Genomic DNA, 20,378 nt, shown 5'->3' with positions numbered 1-20,378 from the left:
CTCCTCTTTTTCCAGAGTTAATATTCTAAAGTATTGTGAATTTCAATACAGGCTATGAATATTCTAGCTCAAAGAGACTTGATGGTTTCCATGGCTGTTACAAAACAAGAGGAAACTTGACATGTCCTCCTGAACGTTCTGTATTCTTTTACCTGGCAGATGATGCTCAGTTAGATGCCAGCTTCAGCAATAAATCCAGGGATGTCAAAATGTTAAATGCACTGCACATTATTCCCCTGCAGAATATAGATTCATAGTTGTGTTGTGTTTAGAAACTTTAAGAGTTTTCTGCTATTTTTACATTGCATCCTCATTTTTTTATCTGTAACTCTGGTAGAAATGGTCACTGGCCTGTAAAACTTTAAGCAATATAATTAGCTGCTAAAATATTTTTAAGTCTTATTTACTTGTATGTACAATACTTGGTGATGAAATAATTACAATAATTACAATTGCATGCTCAGAAATTAAGATGAAGGTAATTATTCATTTTTATATAGTTTCTATTTAAGGATTTTAAAGGGAAGATAAAAACAAATAAGAATGTAAAGTGCAGAATATATATGTGGGGGGGAGAAGCAACTTCAGCAATAAATGTAGATAGCGTCTTTTCTTTAATCAAGGAAGTCAATTCAGCCATCACTGCAAATTTATCATCTTCACCAAACCGTTCCTCCATTGTGAGCAATGCCAAATCTTTTCACTTTTGCGCATATAAGAATCTCACTGCAGAGACTTCCGGTGGCAGGCGATTTCGCTGGTCGCAGCTGTTTGCTGCCTCCCGCCTGTTTTGCGTAAAAGCCGGTTTGACAGCCAGCATCTGCTGTCAAACGGCTTGATACCTTTCCCCTGGGCATAAGGGGATCGGTGAGCTGCCCGGGGTAGGAGTTGAGCTCCCGAGTCGTCCTATATGGACGATGTAGGTGAGAACTCCTCCGGAGCCCCGAGGATTCTCCGCGATCCAGGACGCCTTCGCTTCGGCGAAGCAAGAAATCGCCGCCGCCGCTGCAACTTGAAGTTAACTTGTGAGTTTACTTGTAAGCAGACGAACCAACTTTGGAAGCTTGCTTTGTATTTTGGACTCTACTTTNCTCCTCTTTTTCCAGAGTTAATATTCTAAAGTATTGTGAATTTCAATACAGGCTATGAATATTCTAGCTCAAAGAGACTTGATGGTTTCCATGGCTGTTACAAAACAAGAGGAAACTTGACATGTCCTCCTGAACGTTCTGTATTCTTTTACCTGGCAGATGATGCTCAGTTAGATGCCAGCTTCAGCAATAAATCCAGAGATGTCAAAATGTTAAATGCGCTGCACATTATTCCCCTGCAGAATATAGATTCATAGTTGTGTTGTGTTTAGAAACTTTAAGAGTTTTCTGCTATTTTTACATTGCATCCTCATTTTTTTATCTGTAACTCTGGTAGAAATGGTCACTGGCCTGTAAAACTTTAAGCAATATAATTAGCTGCTAAAATATTTTTAAGTCTTATTTACTTGTATGTACAGTACTTGGTGATGAAATAATTACAATAATTACAATTGCATGCTCAGAAATTAAGATGAAGGTAATTATTCATTTTTATATAGTTTCTATTTAAGGATTTTAAAGGGAAGATAAAAACAAATAAGAATGTAAAGTGCAGAATATATATGTGGGGGGGAGAAGCAACTTCAGCAATAAATGTAGATAGTGTCTTTTCTTTAATCAAGGAAGTCAATTCAGCCATCACTGCAAATTTATCATCTTCACCAAACCGTTCCTCCATTGTGAGCAATGCCAAATCTTTTCACTTTTGCGCATATAAGAATCTCACTGCAGTTATCATATATAAAAACCAAGCTACATGATTATTTTTCCCAGATGTTTATCCATCAATCCCATAAGAAAAGCTTCTGCTTTCAATTGAATATTAATCTTGAAGATCCTCTGAATTAGTCTAAAATTTCTAAAATTTTCTGGCTTTTTTACACATCCACCAAAGATGGCTAACAAAAGTGAGAGGCAGGCTTTTATTCATAAAAGCTTTCCAATTTTCCAATAGCTGAGATGTTATTTTGTACTAATATTGCTGACTGAAGCAATCTTGAGTTGCTTTGCTATTTTTTTTCTATCGTTCCTCTACTTTATTTTATGGAGGGACTAGGCCAGTGGTGGGATTCAAATATGTGAACAACCGGTTCTCTGTGTGGATGCTACTTCCGGAAGTCCATTCTGGGCCTGGGCAACAAAAAATTAGCTACCAGTTCCGCCAAAGTGGTGCGAACTGGCTGAATCCCATCACTGGACTAGGCACATTTTCTTATTTGGCCATTTTATCTGATAATAGTGGTATTTGATATGTTTAGATGCCTTTAAGTCAGTCTTGAGTCAACTGCCTGCAATTTTGTTGGCTAGATTTTTGAAATGGTTTGCTATTATCTTCTTCCTAAAGCTGAGAGAAAATAACTGGCTCAAGGTCATCCAGCTCATTTCATTCCTAAGGCAAGACTAGATCTCACAGTTTTCTGGTTTCTAGCCTGATGCTTTAACCACTATGCCAAACGGACTCTCTTCTGGGAGCATTAACTGTCTCTAAATGTATGTCCTAGCAAACAGAAGTAGAAAGCAGGGAAAATGCAGAAAGAGTTAGAAATTTTAAGCCAAAAAATTAAAGATAGGAGATAAGAAGCAAAATATAATTATTTCTAAACTTTACCAACATCATTCCTTATACCTCTTCATACTTTTTTTTTTGTCCTCGAAAAGTACACTTTCTTCCTGCAGGTCCATACATTGATATACACTGACTTTTTTTAAAAAAAAAAACTTGTTTTTGGCAGTGTGTGTGTGTGTGTGTGTGTGTGTGTGTGTGTGTGTGAAATCTCATCAACTTCATCCAACTGCAGATTTCTTGATGGAACCAGTTGATTATTCCTTTATGTATTTAGTCTAGTCTAGTCTATTTGATCAAACCACTTTTATAACAGTCATTTCCCAATTAAATCTTCTAACCCTGCAGCCTTATTATTTCTCAACACCTCACAGCATTTCCTATGTCCTAATCATCCATTTTCTTTTCATGGATGCTACAGTGAATCCTGTATACATTTCTGAAATACTCCTTTCGGTCTTTCTTGCTACAATTTTATCCAAATAATGTTATCACTTTAATTCTTAACTTTAGCCACTCACTTCTTCAAAAGCAGTGTTTTAAATTTCCATTAAAACCTCTCTGAAATTTTGCCACCTCTTTTAACTGTTCCTTGCTCTCTTTGACTACATTTCTTGACATTTTCTCCTTCAATCTGCATTGCACACTAATTATATTTTAATTTCATTTTTTGTAATAATTGTTCTCATTGTATGCTTGCATTTCTTTCCTCATCCATCTCGTCTGACACTTTAACATTCCACCAAGCCTATTTTTTACACTTCTTTTAAGCATTATTCTGCACACTTCTCTAGCACTTTGTAATATCATTTCTTCCACACTGTTCCAAGAAACTTCCACATCATGTTCCTTTATGTCTACTTGAATTTATCCCATTGGGAAATTAATCTAAGCTTCTAATACTTTTGCATACAATATTTGTATTTTCTCTTCCTACAGTCTTTCTACTCTAGTTTTTTTCCCCTTTTTTCTTCTGTGTCCAATTTTATCAAGATTCTTTCTTGGCACTATCATAAATATGGTGTCTACCACATTAAGATCCTTGTATTGTTCTTGTATCTTTCACTAATACTCTCAATTTTTCATCATGATGATCACATCAATATCCTTTTAGACTCATTTCTCATGTGCACAAATAAATGTATATTTAACATTGGAAGCTAAGCAGTTACCATTCTTATTCATTATTGAATGAAACAATGGAATTCATTTCACTGAATGAAATGAGGGAATTCAGAAAAATAAATTATTGGGATATTCAAAGAATTCCTGAATTCCCTCATTTCATTCCTAACCAGAATAACTTTTTCCTCTAAAACCCATTCATTTAAAATATTGCACAAGTCATCTCCAAAGGTGGCACAAACTCAAACTTTCTGATATCCAATTTAGGCATTTCATTTATAATTAAATCGATATCATTATTTTCCCACATTAATTTTTCAGTTCCACGCTACACTGAAATTAACTTTATTTAAATATGTTACTTCCTTCCATTTCCAACAATATCCAGAAAAAGATACTTTGCCACTCTGGCAAGGCAATGTAATAGATCCCAAATATAATAGAGCTCTCCTCTGTATAAATCATACAAACAAGAATAAAAACCTAGAAAGTATTCCAAGAAGGACACATCATATATCTTATAGTGAATAGACCTTACATCGTTCGAATAAACAATAGAAGAGCAGACAGGGTTTTATAGCCAGGAAGCCTAGATTCAGCTCCAAACCAGTTCACATGTCAGCCATGGAACTTAGTAGGTGGCCTTAGTCAAATCACCATTCCTGAACCCATTCCGACTTAGCATGGAAAAATAACAAAAACAACCACCAAGTTAGCAGCTAATTTACGTCCAAACAGACTTATTTTTATCAGAACCCATGTAAGGCTAAGATGTGGTCATGCAAGGAAGAGTTTATGATAGAAAGGCATTAAGTACTTACTATTCTCAAGAGGTATTTTTCCTTTTATAAATAGAAAAGTTATTTTTGTTATATGTTCTGTGAACATGGAAACACAGCTGGATTTCTTTCTCCACAAAAGCAAAATGCCCTGAACACTCTTTGAAGAATAATCCATTTGCAAGAATGAAAATTAACATAAATGCACATCCCTCCACTTTTCTTAGCTGTTCACTCATTTGATTTAACAACATTGCAAATTCATTCATTTGCTCTGCCCTGTCTGAATCACCTACTTTTGGTGATTCAAAAAGAGCAGAAAGAGATGGAACTGATGGCAGAGTGGTGTTTTCTTAACTCTTTTCTGTTTAAGAACATTGGTAGAATATTGAGAATAAATAATTGGTTATACAGATAGTGACCATGGGAATTTTTGCTACTGGGACACATTTTTGAAATGCTGATCTCAGGGCAGAGTTGGGTTCTGCCTCAAAAGAATTAGGAAATGTTTGAAAGTTGCCATGCCAACCTGATCCAGAGGACTTTAAGCTGAATCCTAAGGGGGAGAGAGAACAGAACCTGGAAAACAGTGCAAAATATGCAGAATGCAGTGGCATCCAGAAATTAGTCTATACAGAGAGAATGAAGAGAATAGTTTGGTGTAGTGGTTAAGGCACCAGGATAGAAATGGGAAGACTGCCCAAAGAAAGAGACAATGGCCAACTACTTCTGTAATCTTGTCAAGAAAACTTCAAGGACTTGCCAGGCAGTCATCAGTAGTCAACTCAGAGATACACACACACACACACACACACACACACACACAAAGAGTGAATATGTTAAGTAACACACTTGGAATACTGCATCCAGTTTTGGTCACCACGATGTAAAAAAGATGCTGAGACTCTAGAAAGAGTACAGAGAAGAGCAACAAAGATGATTAGGGGACTGGAGGCTAAAACATATAAGGAACGGTTGCTGGAACTGGGTATGTCTAGTTTAACGAAGAGAAGAACGAGGGGGGACATGATAGCAGTGTTCCAATATCTCAGGGGCTGCCACAAAGAAGAGGGAGTCAGGCTATTCTCCAAGGCACCTGAAGGCAGGATGAGAAGCAATGGGTGGCAACTGATCAAGGAGAGAAGCAACCTAGAACTAAGGAGAAACTTCCTGACAGAACAATTAACCAATGGAACAACCTGCCTCCAGAAGTGGTGAATGCTCCAACACTGGAAATTTTTAAGAAGAGACTGGACAGCTGTTTGTCTGAAATGGTGTAGGGTTCCTGCCTGGGCAGGGGGTTGGACTCGATGACCTCCAAGGTCCCTTCCAACTTTATTATTATTACTATTATTATTATTATTATTATTATTATTATTATTATTATTATTATTATTATTATTATTATTATTATTATTATTAACAGATTCCAGTGTCTCTATAAAAATGCATAGATTTTTGGGAAGAACTAGAAGATAAATATGTTTTAGAAGTCTAGGTCACTAATATTTATTCATTTTGAATTATTACTGGAGACCCAGGCTGTTTAAAATAGTATATCGAACAAATTCCAAATATTAATTTTATTAAAAAAAGAACTTTTAAAAATCTAGAAATTTTACAGAGGGAAAATGTTTCTTCTTGAGTGATAAGCACTTTTCAGCAGCTAATAAGCTTATTTCTGTCAACCAAGAATCAGAGCAGATGGACCAGCAATATAATTTCTTCACGGGAAAAATAGATAAGGATTTTTCACAATTTCTTTAGCTTGATGAGTTTAGGATTCCCTCTGATACACATACTTTTATAGATGTCTTAACTCTACAATAGGCTTAAAATACTAGCTTTCTGTTCATTTGTTTCCCCCCAAAAATGGTATCAATGTTGTCTTGTAGTTTGCTACTCAGTGTTCATGATGCCACTGCAGGGACAGGATTTGGCCAACCTGTTTTTAAGAAGCATGCCTCAATCTTGTACAGTCTTGAAAACAAAAGTCCACATTTCTGGAAAATAAATGACTACATATCAATGCAAAAGAGGCAAAGGCTCTTTCAATCTCCTAGAAAATCATCCTGAGGAACTGTCTCTTTCCAACTAGTTGATGTGAGATCCTTCCTTCCTTCCTTCCTTCCTTCCTTCCTTCCTTCCTTCCTTCCTTCCTTCCTTCTTTTATCCTGCCTTTATTATTTTTTCAAATAACTCAAGGCAGCAAACATATCTAATAATCCTTCCTCCTCCTATTTTCCCTTCAACAAGAATTCTGTGAGGTGGTTTTGGCTAAGAGTAATGACTGGCCCAAAGTCACATGATTTTCATGTGTTATCCGATGCTGGGAGATGGAGGCTTATGCTATCCGATGGGCTCTACTGACCTGGAGGCAGTTTTTGGAGGGCAGTAAGATCCCTTTCGAGGTACGGACAGACCATAAGAATCTGAAGGCATTAAGGATCCCAAGGAAGTTATCCTTGCAATTAATTAGTGGAACAACCTGCCTCCAGAAGCTGTGAATGCTCCAACACTGGAAGTTTTTAAGAACAGACTGGACAGCCATTTGTCTGAAATGGTATAGGATTCCTGCCTGAGCAGGGGGTTGGACTAAATGACCTCCAACTTTATTATTATTATTATTATTATTATTATTATTATTATTATTATTATTATTATTATTATTATTATTATTATTATTATTATCATCATCATCATCATCATCATCATCATCATCATCATCATCATTATCATTATTATTATTATTACTATTATTATTATCCCCTAAGCAGGTCCGATGGGCTCAGTATTTTAACCGCTTCAAATTCACCCTTTGCAATTTGCCGGGGGGGGGGGAAGGGAAGAACTTCTTAGCAGATGCCCTCTCTCATATGCCCCAATACAAAAGTGCTCGAGAGGAAGTAGTTAACTCCATCATACCATCCAAGCAGCTTGCAGTGTCAGTGCTTACGAGGCAGCAGAGAACAGCCTCTCTGCAACCGGCGGGAGAGTCATTGACGCAACCATTGAAAGATGCTTTGGGGGAAGATGAATGGTTCCAGAAACATAAAAATGACCTGTCAAAGGAGGGCTTAGCATGGAAGGGAAGTAAATTGTACGTCCCAGCCAGCCAGAGAATCTTGGTCCCGCAGAGAAGTCATGATGCAAAACCTGCAGGACATTTTGGATTTATGAAAACCCTTCATTTGGTAAAAAGACAATTGTGGTGGCCACCAAAATGGTGGGAGTAAAACACAATTTCCTGGTTTCTATCCTGATATCTTAACCACTATACCAAACTGGCTCTTTTGTGGACTTATTCCAAAATGCCAACTTTTCATTGTTCCTTTTCTAAACAATACAGAAATTGTGTAAACAAGGCATCCATTGAATTTTTTATTATTTGGCAGGTTGGATAACATTGTATTGCTGCCCAAGAAAGGAGTTTGGCTTTTGATATCCTCAGTCACACACTGTTAGATTTTTCCCCCCCTTTCCCACCAGTATTACATATCTTTAAATCCCTTACAAATAGGACATGGATGAACAGAAGTAAAAAAGAAAAGACCACCAAACTACTTCATAGGCAATACTGTGTGTATTGATGGGAAGGCTGAACAGCGTACTTGATCTAGTTTGCAACTCACAACTAGGTAGGAGAAGCTGCACGGATAACTAATGAAAAAGGCATCTATGCTGTTTGTATGAGAAGAAACCACTGCCTTTGTGTGGCTTTTCACAAGCTTACCAATGTTGTATATAATGTTTTCTCTTCCAAGAAAAGTTAGTATCAGCTTCTCCACCAAAGACGCTGCCAATCTCAGCTCCCTCTTCAATAGTATGAAATAGTACCTGTAGCTACTTTGCTGCCCCCCTCTGGCACATACGTGACATACCGCGAGAGTTCTCTAGTCAACACAGAAAACAAATCTTGGCGTGTGTCTTTCAAAGCCATCGCTCACTGAGAACTGACACCAGTACAGCTTCCTCAACTAAGCTGAATGCAGTACATTTAAGCAACAGTGTGGGAAATTATCAAATTCTGCACAGCTATTGGTTTAAATATGGCCATTATACATATTGTATAATACTTCTGATATCAAGTACTGTACCTTCCTTAGAGGATGCTCACTGGGCTATCTGCAGATCCGAGGTCACCTGCAGAAATCTTCCCCAAATTTAAGTTTACAAGCATTAAAAAGCCCCATTGTATGCACGGCGTCTGCTTGCCATTTGGTTAGTTTGCAACAGAAGGCAAGTATTAGCTGAGGACTAGTCAGAGCTCTCTGAGCTAATAAGGCAAAACACTGCAAGAATGCATTTCTCAGGACATGAAGGGTCAGAGAAATAGATTTATTGCGGCAAAACTATGAAGCCCTTGCGAAAGGGTTCCAGCAGCTGCTATGAATCAAATGTGAGCTCTCTGTATGTCTAGCAATCAATGGTCAAATTTCTAGCACTTCTTCCTCCCACACAGTCCATGTAAAAGGGTTAGAAAGCAAATCCTTTTTTGGGCCAGAGATACAGTTTCCATCTGTTCCTCATTTTGGTAATAGCCTGATCTTCCATCAGGTTGTTTACTTTTGACAGTGTGAGAACTAACTTTTAGAGGACTGTTCATTGCTGGCTTTCCCGCTGGACAGTAAATAGTTTAAATTGCTGGTTTGCTGCAGTATTTCCTACAATAGTACCTAAGGAAGACGAGTTGTTCCTGAGCATGTGTATTCAGTCCCTACTCTTCCTAATGTTGGAAGTCAGCACCCACCCACCCTCCCAGAGAAGGAAATATTTTAGGGGGGGATATTAAAAAGGCAGAATATTATATTTCCCCAAAGTAATAATAGAAAAATCTTAGAAACCAGCCCCCAGTCTCCCTGCCCCAAGTAGAAACTCAGGAAACCACCTTTTAGAAATGCAGATTCAGTAATCTATTCAGAAAGACTGGGCCACCTATTCATAAGCAAAATGCCTTCAGCTATAGACCCAGAGAAAGACTCCAAGGAACATAACCTTTAGGAGGATTAACCCACCACCATTAGAACAACAAAAGGGCACACTGAGCCCCAAGTCAAAGTTCATTGCACAGGAACAGGAAGAGCCTCAAATACAATATCACAGGAACAACTCCAAACACAAAAGCCCAAGAAGGTATAAAAACCCACCACTCCCAGCTCCATTTTGTCAGCCACCCCAGAAACACATGCTGTGTCACTGAAGTTTCTGGTAACTCAGTAAACTGGACCTTCTTTCCTAAAGCAATCTCCATTTTCTTATTCCTGGCTTGGACTGGACCTGAAGATTTTTCTTTCAACACTATACTATCCTGTTACTTCCCATCTCCTCAGAATGGAAGAGTAGCAGCCACATGAATTTCTGCTCTGTTTTGATGTAACGCTTTCATTACATGTGATGTATTACTCTGCAGCCTGTTACTTGGAAGGAAAATTAAATGATAGGACTGGATTGTCATCTGAGATAATTTGTGGTAGAATCCTAAACTAAATGCTTGGAATTGGGTGGGATACATAAGGCTAGCATTTGAATATGTACTTGGAGAGAGAGCCATTCCAGTGAAGACAAATTGGGTTAAACAATAATTCATTAACCCACTGAAATGGAAAATGCCTGAACAGTTCCCTGGAAACCTACATAAAAGTGGATTGGCTTCTGCAGCACATTGTAACTGCTTTTGCACATGTGCTCTTTGTACTGAACGAGTATCTATGTAGTTTGTTTCATGATCCAAAATAGCAACAAATACTAGGAATGGATATACCTAGGAAATTTTAAAAATTTAACTGTGCCTCAAAGTTTATAGCAGAAAATAAAACATAGTTGTGTTTGTATATGTATAAAGCTGAATTTGTTTGTGTTGTAGAAATGCTATTCGTCACTTTATTATCTAATCGTGGACTTTTATCCTAATATTTCCTATTGCACATTTCTTTTCCTAAACAATGCCTTTGCACTCGCCATGTCTGTAAAGACAGAAAACACACTATGTGTCATAGGGCACTGGCATTTTAAAGATTCCACTTTGAAATTCAACATGAGAAGAAATTTGAAAAAACTTGCCCAATGTTTTTCTTTTGACCCAGCTAAAGCCAGATGAACTTCCAGGGAATATTTATTTATTTTATTGTTAGATTTTTATCCCACCTTTATTACTTTATAAGTAACTCAAGGAAGCCATTTCCCCCACCGTAACAACCCTATGAAGTGTGTTGGGCTGAGAGAGAGTAATTAGCCCAAAGTCAACCTTTTCACCTAAGGCCATACTAGAAATCACAGCATCCTGGCTTCTAGGCCAGCACCTTAACCACTATACGAAACTGTCTGTCTTAAATATGGTTATTTTTTATTTTTTTGAGATGCAGTGATACAGTGATGGCTCTTGAGTGTTAAACCTTCTTGTTCAGTAAATACAGTAGTATCAAAACCATCCTCCTTGAACTATTTGCGATGAAGAGGATTCCAACATTAAATCAGCTTTAGCAGACGTTTCATTATAGCATTAAAGATCCAAGAGAATAGATATTGCTTAAATTTCCTGATGCAATACAGTATATAGCTATTTAAATAGACAGTCCTATAAGCTTATTATCTGGGTGTCATCTTGGACTCATAGTTCTTGCTTCAGGGGCAAATGGCAGCTATGGCCAAGGAAACCTTTGCATAAATCCATCCAGATGTGCCCATTCCTGGAACGAGAAGTCCTTCATATGTCTACTTATCTTCTAGTCATCTCACAAATGGAATATTGCAAGACTTGGAGCTGCTCTTGAAAATCATTTGTAAGGTACAGCAACTCCAGAATGTAGTGACATGAACAGTAATGGGCATGCCATAATATACAAGTGATACTATTGCTGTATTAGTTGCTTCTACGTCTATTTCAAGGTACCTGTGGCTTCCTTATAAAGCCATTTTTAATAGTGTAGGGCCTGATTATTTGAGGGATCACCCAACTCTGATTGTTTCCCCTGTCCAATAATATCTAGCAAAGTGGATACACCTCAAGTCCCCTCAACTGGATCTTTGGAAGCCTTGACTATCATGTATTCTGCCCTCTGGAATTGTATTCCCCAGAAATCTGTATAGTTTCTACTGTACGGTAATGATGTTCTGAAAGATGCTGAAAACATGGCTTTTCTCCCAGGGTGGTGGGAGAACACTTGCAAGGTTTGGTTTTGTAAGATTTTGTCCTGTTTTGTATGATTTTTCTACTGTCCTAGCTTTTTTATTATTATGTAAAGCATCCAGAATTGATTGGAATTGGTTTTTTTTTAAATCTACATACCGTAATTGTTTTTAATATTAAGTCCACCATTTAAAATTGTTCAATTCCCCCATGGTCTGGAGTTTTGGCTATAAAAGACCACAGGGAAGGAGCTCCAATCAGAGTCTTTCTGTGAGAGAGATGGACAGTTTCTAAATTTTATATATATATATATATATCAATAAAATGAAAAACATCACAAACACAAACTCTCTGAAACCAAACCTGTCCCTATCAAAGTTATGTTATTCTATGAACAGGTTCAGCACAGCAGGTAAGAGAAGTTAATAATAGTCCAAATTCCTTTTACTTTTGACCTTTGTTAATCAGCAAGGTAGGAGGCATGATAAAGCTTATAGTGTTGTCCAAAGGCTAAATGTGATCAGCCACCAGCATCTGCCTGCTTACTTTCTGTTTCTGCAGCAGCAAAAGTTATTCCTTCATTTGCTTTCTACCAAAAGCAAAAATTGGGTCAAAATGTCCCAGATTTCATATGAGACAATGCATGTGTGTGAGAGAGAAAAGACAAAGCTGGTAAAAAGTCCTTTCTTTGGAAAACTAATCCTTCCTGCTTCATTATCCAGATGTTAGATGCAGAAACAGGACATGGAGATGGAGACAAGAGAGGAGAGGAGAGAAGAGAAGAGAAGTCCTACTTTCTTATTCTCTCTGCCCTTCCCAACATCCATATTGAGTACCAGTGGAAGATGAATTACAAAAGAGCAAGAAACTATTCCTGTGCACTTAAGCCTTTGTGAAGGGATGTGATTTATGTAGTCTATAGGACTGTAATGAAAAAGCCACCTCCTTATTTTCTCTCACTTTGCAGCAGACTGATGGGAGTAAGCTCAGTCTTTCTTGCCTTGGTAGGTGAAATCATTGCACAGTTGTGTTATCAATAAAGGAGAATATTTGTAGCTCAGGGTTGAAATGGGGTGGGGGGTGGGGTCCTTGGTGCTTTTGGAGACATTTCATTACCCAAATTAGGTAACATCATCAGTCTAGTAACATCATCAGTCTAGTGCTTTTTTTGTAAAAAAAAAAAAAAAAAAAAAAGGCGCCGGAACTCACACACGTCATACAACCCATCTTGCCTACCCTACAAAGTTTACCTTTGTAGTTGAAAAAAAAAACCTTCAATTTTTAGTGTATCTAAAAGACTATGATTTTGTTCAAGGTAAGTTAATACTATTAATGTTACCATGCACTGTGTGGCTTTAAATTACAAGAAGGCATTTTATTAATCTTTTGGGACATTTACCACTGGCACACCCAGTTAGTTTAATGAGTGGAAGTGTCAGCTTTCTATGTGGAATGAAATTGGCCCAATAAAACAAAATTTGGTTGCTTGTAAAAGATTGAATTATTTTTAAGAAGTTGTCAAACAAGGTGGAAAAATTTACATTTGGAGTTTAATATGGATATTGACTTGAAATAAATTAAAGTTGAAACTGTCAGTGAACAGACTACTTTTAATTTACCTTTAAGTTAAACCCAATTTAATAAATAGATCTGATTAAACCTCATACTGTAGGTCTACCTTTACATCTGACCAATATATAATTAATATATATTATTATTAATAATAATACCGCCAAATCACAAGACATTGGCTTTATTCTTATTCTTCCCCTCTACCGTTTGAATATAAAGTATAAAAGACTAAAAAGAGATTTTCGTAGAGATCCCAGCCTTTGAACATGACTCCCACTAAAATACTTTGGGACATTCCCAATACAAATGTGTTGAATAAAATACATTTATAAGAAAAACAATTTCCTAAACTCCATCCCATTTGAACATGAGCAAGGCAGATAGACACAATTCTATTGGTAGTGATTTAGGGGGCAATGAATTTCTTTAACCACTACACGTTGTAAGTTAGAGAAGTGAATGGTAATTGTTATGGTGCGTTCTATGACAAAAAAAGCCCCGATGTTACCTGTTTTCGGTAATGATGCTAGTGGACATAAGGAAAGGAGAGCAGGTTGCATCTCCTGCTGTTGACAAAGATGACAGAGCTAATTTCCCATTTATTAGAGAGAACAAAAGAAAATGACAACTGAAATTTTTTATTTTAAGACACAAGCTGTTATGAACTGCAACTCACTCATGCCTTTTATTAAAACTTCTCTTAAGGGCTGATATTCTGATTTTTGTGCTGGCATAGACTAGTACAGTTCATCTCCCACAATGTTAGAGTTCTGGTGATGTTCTCTTACCAAGCAGTGTCTTTAGATAGATAGAGAATGAGTGAGGAGGAGCAGTTTCCAGCTCACCCTTAGAAAGAAGAAAAATGCCATGAGAAAGTGGCTGGAGGTTTTCTGGCAAGACCTCCCTCCACCCTGAGTTGAAGGAAAAGGAAGTGAGATCACTGTTTATCCTTTGATCGCTTCTTCTCTAATCAATGAGCTTCCTTTCCTGTAAAGCAGGAGTGATCAGGCTAAGCTCCATTTCTCAGTGACAGGCTTAACACCATGTGTATTTAGTCACACTTTCATTTTCAAAACAGGAAAAATACCAGCTGTAGGACACCTGCAAGAACCTCTTGCTTCCCAGCTGAGATGAACATAAAATGATGGCTACATCACTTAGTGAATGAACCATAAAACTCCTTTAAAAGAAAAAATATTTATAAAACCAGTTCATGTAAGTTAGCCATTTCTTACTGTCATTTGGTCTGAAGCATTTATTTCTTTCATGCACAGAATGCTTTAGTTTCAATCTGAAAATTCTGATTTCTCCCACTAGCTAAAGAAGAATGGTTACGTCACTTCAGATTAATTACAGCTGTCGGGGCAGAGATTATCTATACATTCTACCATCAAAGAAGGTTTTTCCACACTCTTTCTTGAAAACAAATGAAGCAATGTGTCACCATTACTCTATTTCAATCTCCAAATCAAATGCAGCTGAGAGACCCTCCTGTGTGCTATTCTAGGTATTGCTTCATGCTTAATTCATAATCTGAACACAAGAAAAATGTTATGAAGTTACTGAGCAAAGGTCATTGTTTCCATTTTACTTTGATTGAAATTGAGATTTCATGAGGGGAAAAAAACTTATGATGGAGTCATTCACTTATTTTAAACATTTGTCCTTCTTTTGCATTCTCTTTTCCGCCTTTTGTTTTACAAATGTATTTGGTTCAAGATGACCTCAGAACATTGGGAAGACAGAAAACAAGCTGACCGTAGCCAGTTAGAACAAAAGTCAGAACAAACTACCTTTGTTCAGGCAATTAGGAAGACAACACATACAAGAATCCATCTGTGACCTTCCCATGTTGATGGATAACATTCATCTGGATGTTAGTCTTCTGATGTTGAGAAGCCTGACTGTACAAGGTTCTGGAAAAGTATAATTCCATTTAGCCCTAAATGGTCATGTCAGGTCTTCTGAGGCATGCATCAAAACATTCTTCATTACATCAGACCTTCCAGAAGATATATTCATGCATCTCTGCATACATTCTTTTATGAAAGTTTTCAGTATCTCCCCAAATGTAGGAGGTTTCATTGCCACCCCATAACAATTACAATTCACTTCTCTAACTTACAATGTGTAGTGGTTAAAGAAATTCATTGCCCCCTAAATCACTACCAATAGAATTGTGTCTATCTGCCTTGCTCATGTTCAAATGGGATGGAGTTTGGGAAATTGTTTTTCTTATAAATGTATTTTATTCAACACATTTGTATTGGGAATGTCCCAAAGTATTTTAGTGGGAGACACGGAGATTGCTGACCTACCAGACAACTTGGGGAGAGGAAAACATTATGTTTTGTAGTAGCCACGAAAATCAAGCACAAATAAATGATGGAAATAATAGCTATCTTTATATGTATGTATGTATGTATGTATGTATGTATGTGTATGTGTGTATATATATGTATGTCTCATTTAATTCCTGTGGGGCAAGGAAATATGTACAACTGGTTTTGACAGATCCATTCATCTGTGTAATTACAGCCATGTGTTCTTGCTTTGGTGAGCTAACTTAAAACAAAACTTTAAAATTTTGCTATTGTTTGAAATAATTGCTCAAATTTTTAGAGAAGAGTGGGTGAGCTCTCCCTCTCTCTCTCTCTCTCTCTCTCTCTCTCTCTCTCTCTCTCTCTCTCTCTCTCTCTCTCTCTCTCTCTCTCTTTCTCTCTCTCTCTCAGCTAATGGCAAATAGCACTCCCTCCAGATGAGTCCTTTTCAAAAACTTGAGATGTTTCAGTTTCCTCACTGCTGAGTTACAAGCTTGAAATTGCAGCCAATCCCTAGCCTCCCTCTAATGTCTCTCTTCCAGATCATTGGATGGATAGATGGAGATAGATACAGATGATAGGTAGGTAGGTAGGTAGGTAGGTAGGTAGGTAGGTAGGTAGGTAGGTAGATAGATAGATAGATAGATAGATAGATAGATAGATAGATAGATAGATAGATAGATAGATAGATAGATAGATAGATAGATAGATAGTGGCAGGGAGGAATAGGTGCTAGAGTAAGGCTGCTAAAGGAACATAATATTAAAAAATAAACTGTTATTGTCTTGTACAGATCCAAAAGACCATTGGTCAACACTGTTCTACCCAACCCTTTATGAAGACAACAGCAGAATGGCAACAGATGTTTTCTGGGGAATCAGAGGGCAAAGGGCAAAAGTTGTGTCCTGAAATGACCGAGTATGAAATAACCTGTCCAGCCTATTATTGGTCATTCAACCTCACCTCCAACAAAATGGGTGGCCAAGTGTAACATATTTCACATGTCCTGTGGCTGATGGTGGATACTTTTGACTTCAAAGGGAAAAGGGAAAAGAATTTAACAGAGGTACCACTGCAAAAATTTAAATCTGTCTCACTAGTTGAGTAAGAATGAAATGATAGCATCATAGGGACGTGGCAGAAAAAGAGGACATCGCAACGAATGCTTTTGCCATTGCTAGATGAAAGGGGGACAAGGTCCTGCATTCTGGATTATAGGTCTTTTTTGAATTTTTGCTATATAAGATATTCCCTTACAAAAAAAATCTAGCTTTAAGGTATTTTTATTTTTATTGATGCAAGTAGATGTGTGCAGCGTGGGACTCAGGTTTCAGAGTCTTGGCAACTAGGAAAGGTTTCTTCCACAGAACATTTGATTGCTTTCACTTTTACTTTCCTGCCCTCATCTTTTCCCAGTTTACAGAATACAACCAAATCTAGAAAGTTCAAGGCCACATAGAGGATTTCTCAATATTACTCCATCTTCTATCACCCTTGCTTGTTCTTCCTGCCATTTGTGAGTCCTGTCCTATCCCATCCCTTAGGGCATTCCCTTGACAGATAAAGAGAAAGCAGATCCAGAAAGTAGAATAAGCATTACAGAAGTTGAATAAACATTCTGCTGCTTTAATACATTCTGAATCTCTGACTTCTTCATCTTAGAACTGCATCCTGAGCTCCTTATTATTATCATGAAAATCTTATCCTCTTCCTTATATGCAAGCCTCTGCTTAAAAGATGCTAACTTACAAATGAATAAATAAACTCCAGGGGAATGAATATACAATATCAAGAATGAGTGTCCTACTACTTTGATCTCTAAGAAGCCAACTGGTCCACATAAGCAGCCAACTCAAAAGTTCTCATGTTCACTTGAATGTGGTAACACAGTCATATCAAGAAGTGAAGTAACTAAGAGACCCTCTTAAGTGAAGAGATGGGCACACACATAGTCCTGCTTCTCTTACCTATGAAGTAGAATCTTGTTCAGACTGAATGGAACCACCTGAAAGTAAACATTGAAGCTGCCAAGTTACATTCCTATATCTCAGCAAAATTGGAAAGGACCAAGAGCTGACATTTAAGCTAGGACAAGCTCAACACTTTTGCCAGCGTTAGCATAGACACTTAATTTTTCTTTTGAAGAGTGGAACATTGCCTCCAATAGATCCATAAGTAAAAGTTACATAAGCTCAGGCTAAAAAAGCCAAAATGTCATGGGAACAGTATTCTCTAGGAGCAATACTTCATTTAGAATACATTTCTCAAATATTTACTTGGTAGTACCAGATTTCCCCACTGAGTGTCAGAGTATCAACACAACCATCTTCTCATGATCACACCATCATTTAGAATTAGTTGGTTTTTCCATATGTACTTTGATTGATGCTAGAAGACTACAGTATTATACATCAATGCAAATATATAATGTATATTTTAAAAAAAATTCCAAGTATCTTAATTTTGTTCTTGGGCTTTACATAGTAGCTATTTACGGTTGCCAGATTTGCAAAGTGGCATTGAGGGAACAGAACTACTGGGGAATTTTACAACTCCCTGTTCCACACAGATTCCATATTCCATCATGTCCTGTACTGCATATTTTGTTTGACACATCCCAGCGCATGAAGCTTGCTTTGCGTCAATGTTAATAAGAAAAGAGGCCATGTCAAGCAGCTTTTGATACTCGGCAGGTACTTTGGGACAAGATAATCTGCATTTCCTGTTCTGCAACACCTAGGGGTCATGTGGGAATCCAAGCTTCCCCCCAAACAATCAGGTTTTGGCTCGACAGTGCATGCAATGGCGCATGTAAGGGATCTGTTAAGCAAAGCAGGACTTGCCTTGCATTGGAACTTTATAAATAGCTCAGGCAACTGACCTGATAAACGCTTTTCTCGTGCACTCTTCCAAAAGATATCCCAGGCTTTGTTGGTGGAGACCCTGATGTGCTCACTGAAAGACCTCCTCAAGAGAGACTTCTCTGGATATGCCATCCTCCCTCTTCAGTCCACAGGGACACAGCCAGCCATTAAGATCCAACTAAGCAAAAGTTTGCCATCACTGCCAGTGCCGTCCTGTCAGCTTTCTCCTTTTAGATCAGACAGAAGAAAAAGTTGCTCTGGAAGAAAGTCTGCATGTAATTTGTTAACACCCCTCAGAGGCTGGGGGTGGGGTGGGGAGTGGAGGGTGGGGGAGAATCAGGAGGAGGAGGAAACTCCTTCCAAACAATCTGGGGTCAGGCTGAAAAGGAAATAGCAACCCAATAGAGAGTCTCTTCCCCCCCCCCTTCAACTCTGAGCACAGCTTTGCATCTCAGCTGCCACATTTTATAAACATGTTCATTGCTCTGCTGTGCAAATAAAAAGCATTAGGCAACCACACAATAACATGTCAGGCAGCACTCTGTACCACTTCCAGGGTTTGCTGATTTAACACCATGTGAAAAACTAGCTTCCTCATTTTCCAGTTCTCTGACTGTTCTGCAGTTCTTTTATGTGTGAGAATAGCAGCCCTGGGGAGAGACCAAAGAGCCTATCTGAGCCAGCATCCTGTTTCTCACCATGGCTATCCAGATGTATCCAGATGTGTCCATATGGACAGCAGAGCATGGCAATCACAATTCCTTCTTTCTGGTCTAACACATATAGTCATCCTTCAACTGGAATTTATCAAGACTGTACTTTGCCTTAATGTGAAGGATTCATTCATTACAGAAAAGCCCATGTGCCAAGGTCTATTAAAGTGCAGAGACATCACACAGGTAGTCCTCAATTTACAACCACAATTGGGACCAGAATTTCTGTCACTAAACAATGTAGCTGTCCAAAATAGCCAACACAGTTCTAGGTTCAATTAGCAGAGGGATAGAATCAAGACCACGTGAGATGTTAATACCACTTTATAATGCCTTGCATTTGGAATACTGCATCCAGTTTTGGTCACCACAATGTAAAAAGGATGTTGAGACTCTAGAAAGAGTGCAGAGAAGAGCAACAAAGACGATCAGGGAACTGGAGGCTAAAACATATAAGGAATGATTGCAGGAATTGGGTACGTCTAGTTTAATGAATAGAAAAACTAGGGGTGACATGATAGCAGTCTTCCAATATCTCAGGGGTTGCCACAAAGAAGAGGGAGTCAAGCTATTCTTCAAAGCACCTGAAGGCAGGACAAGAAGCAATGGATGGAAACTAACCAAAGAGAGAAGCAACCTAGAACTAAGAAGAAATTTCCTGACAGAACAATTTGCCTCCAGATGTTGTGAGTTCTCCAACACGGGAAATTTTAAAGAAGAGATTGGATAACCATTTGTCTGAAATGGTATAGGATTTCCTGTCTGAGCAGGGGGTTGGACTAGAAGACCTCCAAGGTCCCTTCCAACTCTGTTATTCTATTCTGTTCTTGATTGTTAAATGAGTCATGACCTATTTTATGACCATTTTGCTATGGGTATCAAGTGAATCACTGGAGTCGTTACGTGAATCAAGTGGTTGTTAAGCAAAGCCGCTTTCCCCTATTGATTTTGCTTCTTGGAAGCTGGCTGGGAATCATATGACCTCACAATGCTGCAATTGCCATAAATACATGCCAGTTGCCAAGTGCCCAAATTTGAATCACACGACTGTGGGAAATGATGTGATGGTCATAAGTACGAGGACTGGTCATAAGTCACATTTTTTCAGTATCTGTCATGGCCCCATCAGAGCCCAGGTCAGAGGAGGAGGAGTTGGAACTGGAAACATCCGATAGGGATGGCGCTCTCCCTTGGCATGTTTGGAGAGGCCAGAGGTTGAGGAT

At 38.1% G+C, this 20,378-nt stretch overlaps 1 protein-coding gene across 1 annotated transcript in view; it reads right to left on the bottom strand.

Moving 5' to 3' along the window:
* LOC107290452 (rho GTPase-activating protein 7) overlaps positions 1–18,603 on the bottom strand; it is a 92,138-nt gene extending 73,535 nt beyond the window's left edge. Inside the window, exon 1 of the mRNA XM_015819330.1 lies at positions 18,460–18,603. Coding sequence (XP_015674816.1) covers positions 18,460–18,574 — 115 coding nt within the window. The 5' untranslated portion in view covers positions 18,575–18,603. The remainder of the gene's footprint in view (positions 1–18,459) is intronic.
* Between the last annotated feature and the right edge of the window lie 1,775 nt (positions 18,604–20,378).

This window comes from Protobothrops mucrosquamatus, unplaced genomic scaffold, assembly GCF_001527695.2.
Source record: "Protobothrops mucrosquamatus isolate PMUCROS unplaced genomic scaffold, P.Mucros_1.0 scaffold898, whole genome shotgun sequence".
NCBI classification, from domain to species: domain Eukaryota; kingdom Metazoa; phylum Chordata; class Lepidosauria; order Squamata; family Viperidae; genus Protobothrops; species Protobothrops mucrosquamatus.
Note: the sequence above shows the minus strand (reverse complement) of the source record. Positions and strands in the feature narration are given on the sequence as shown.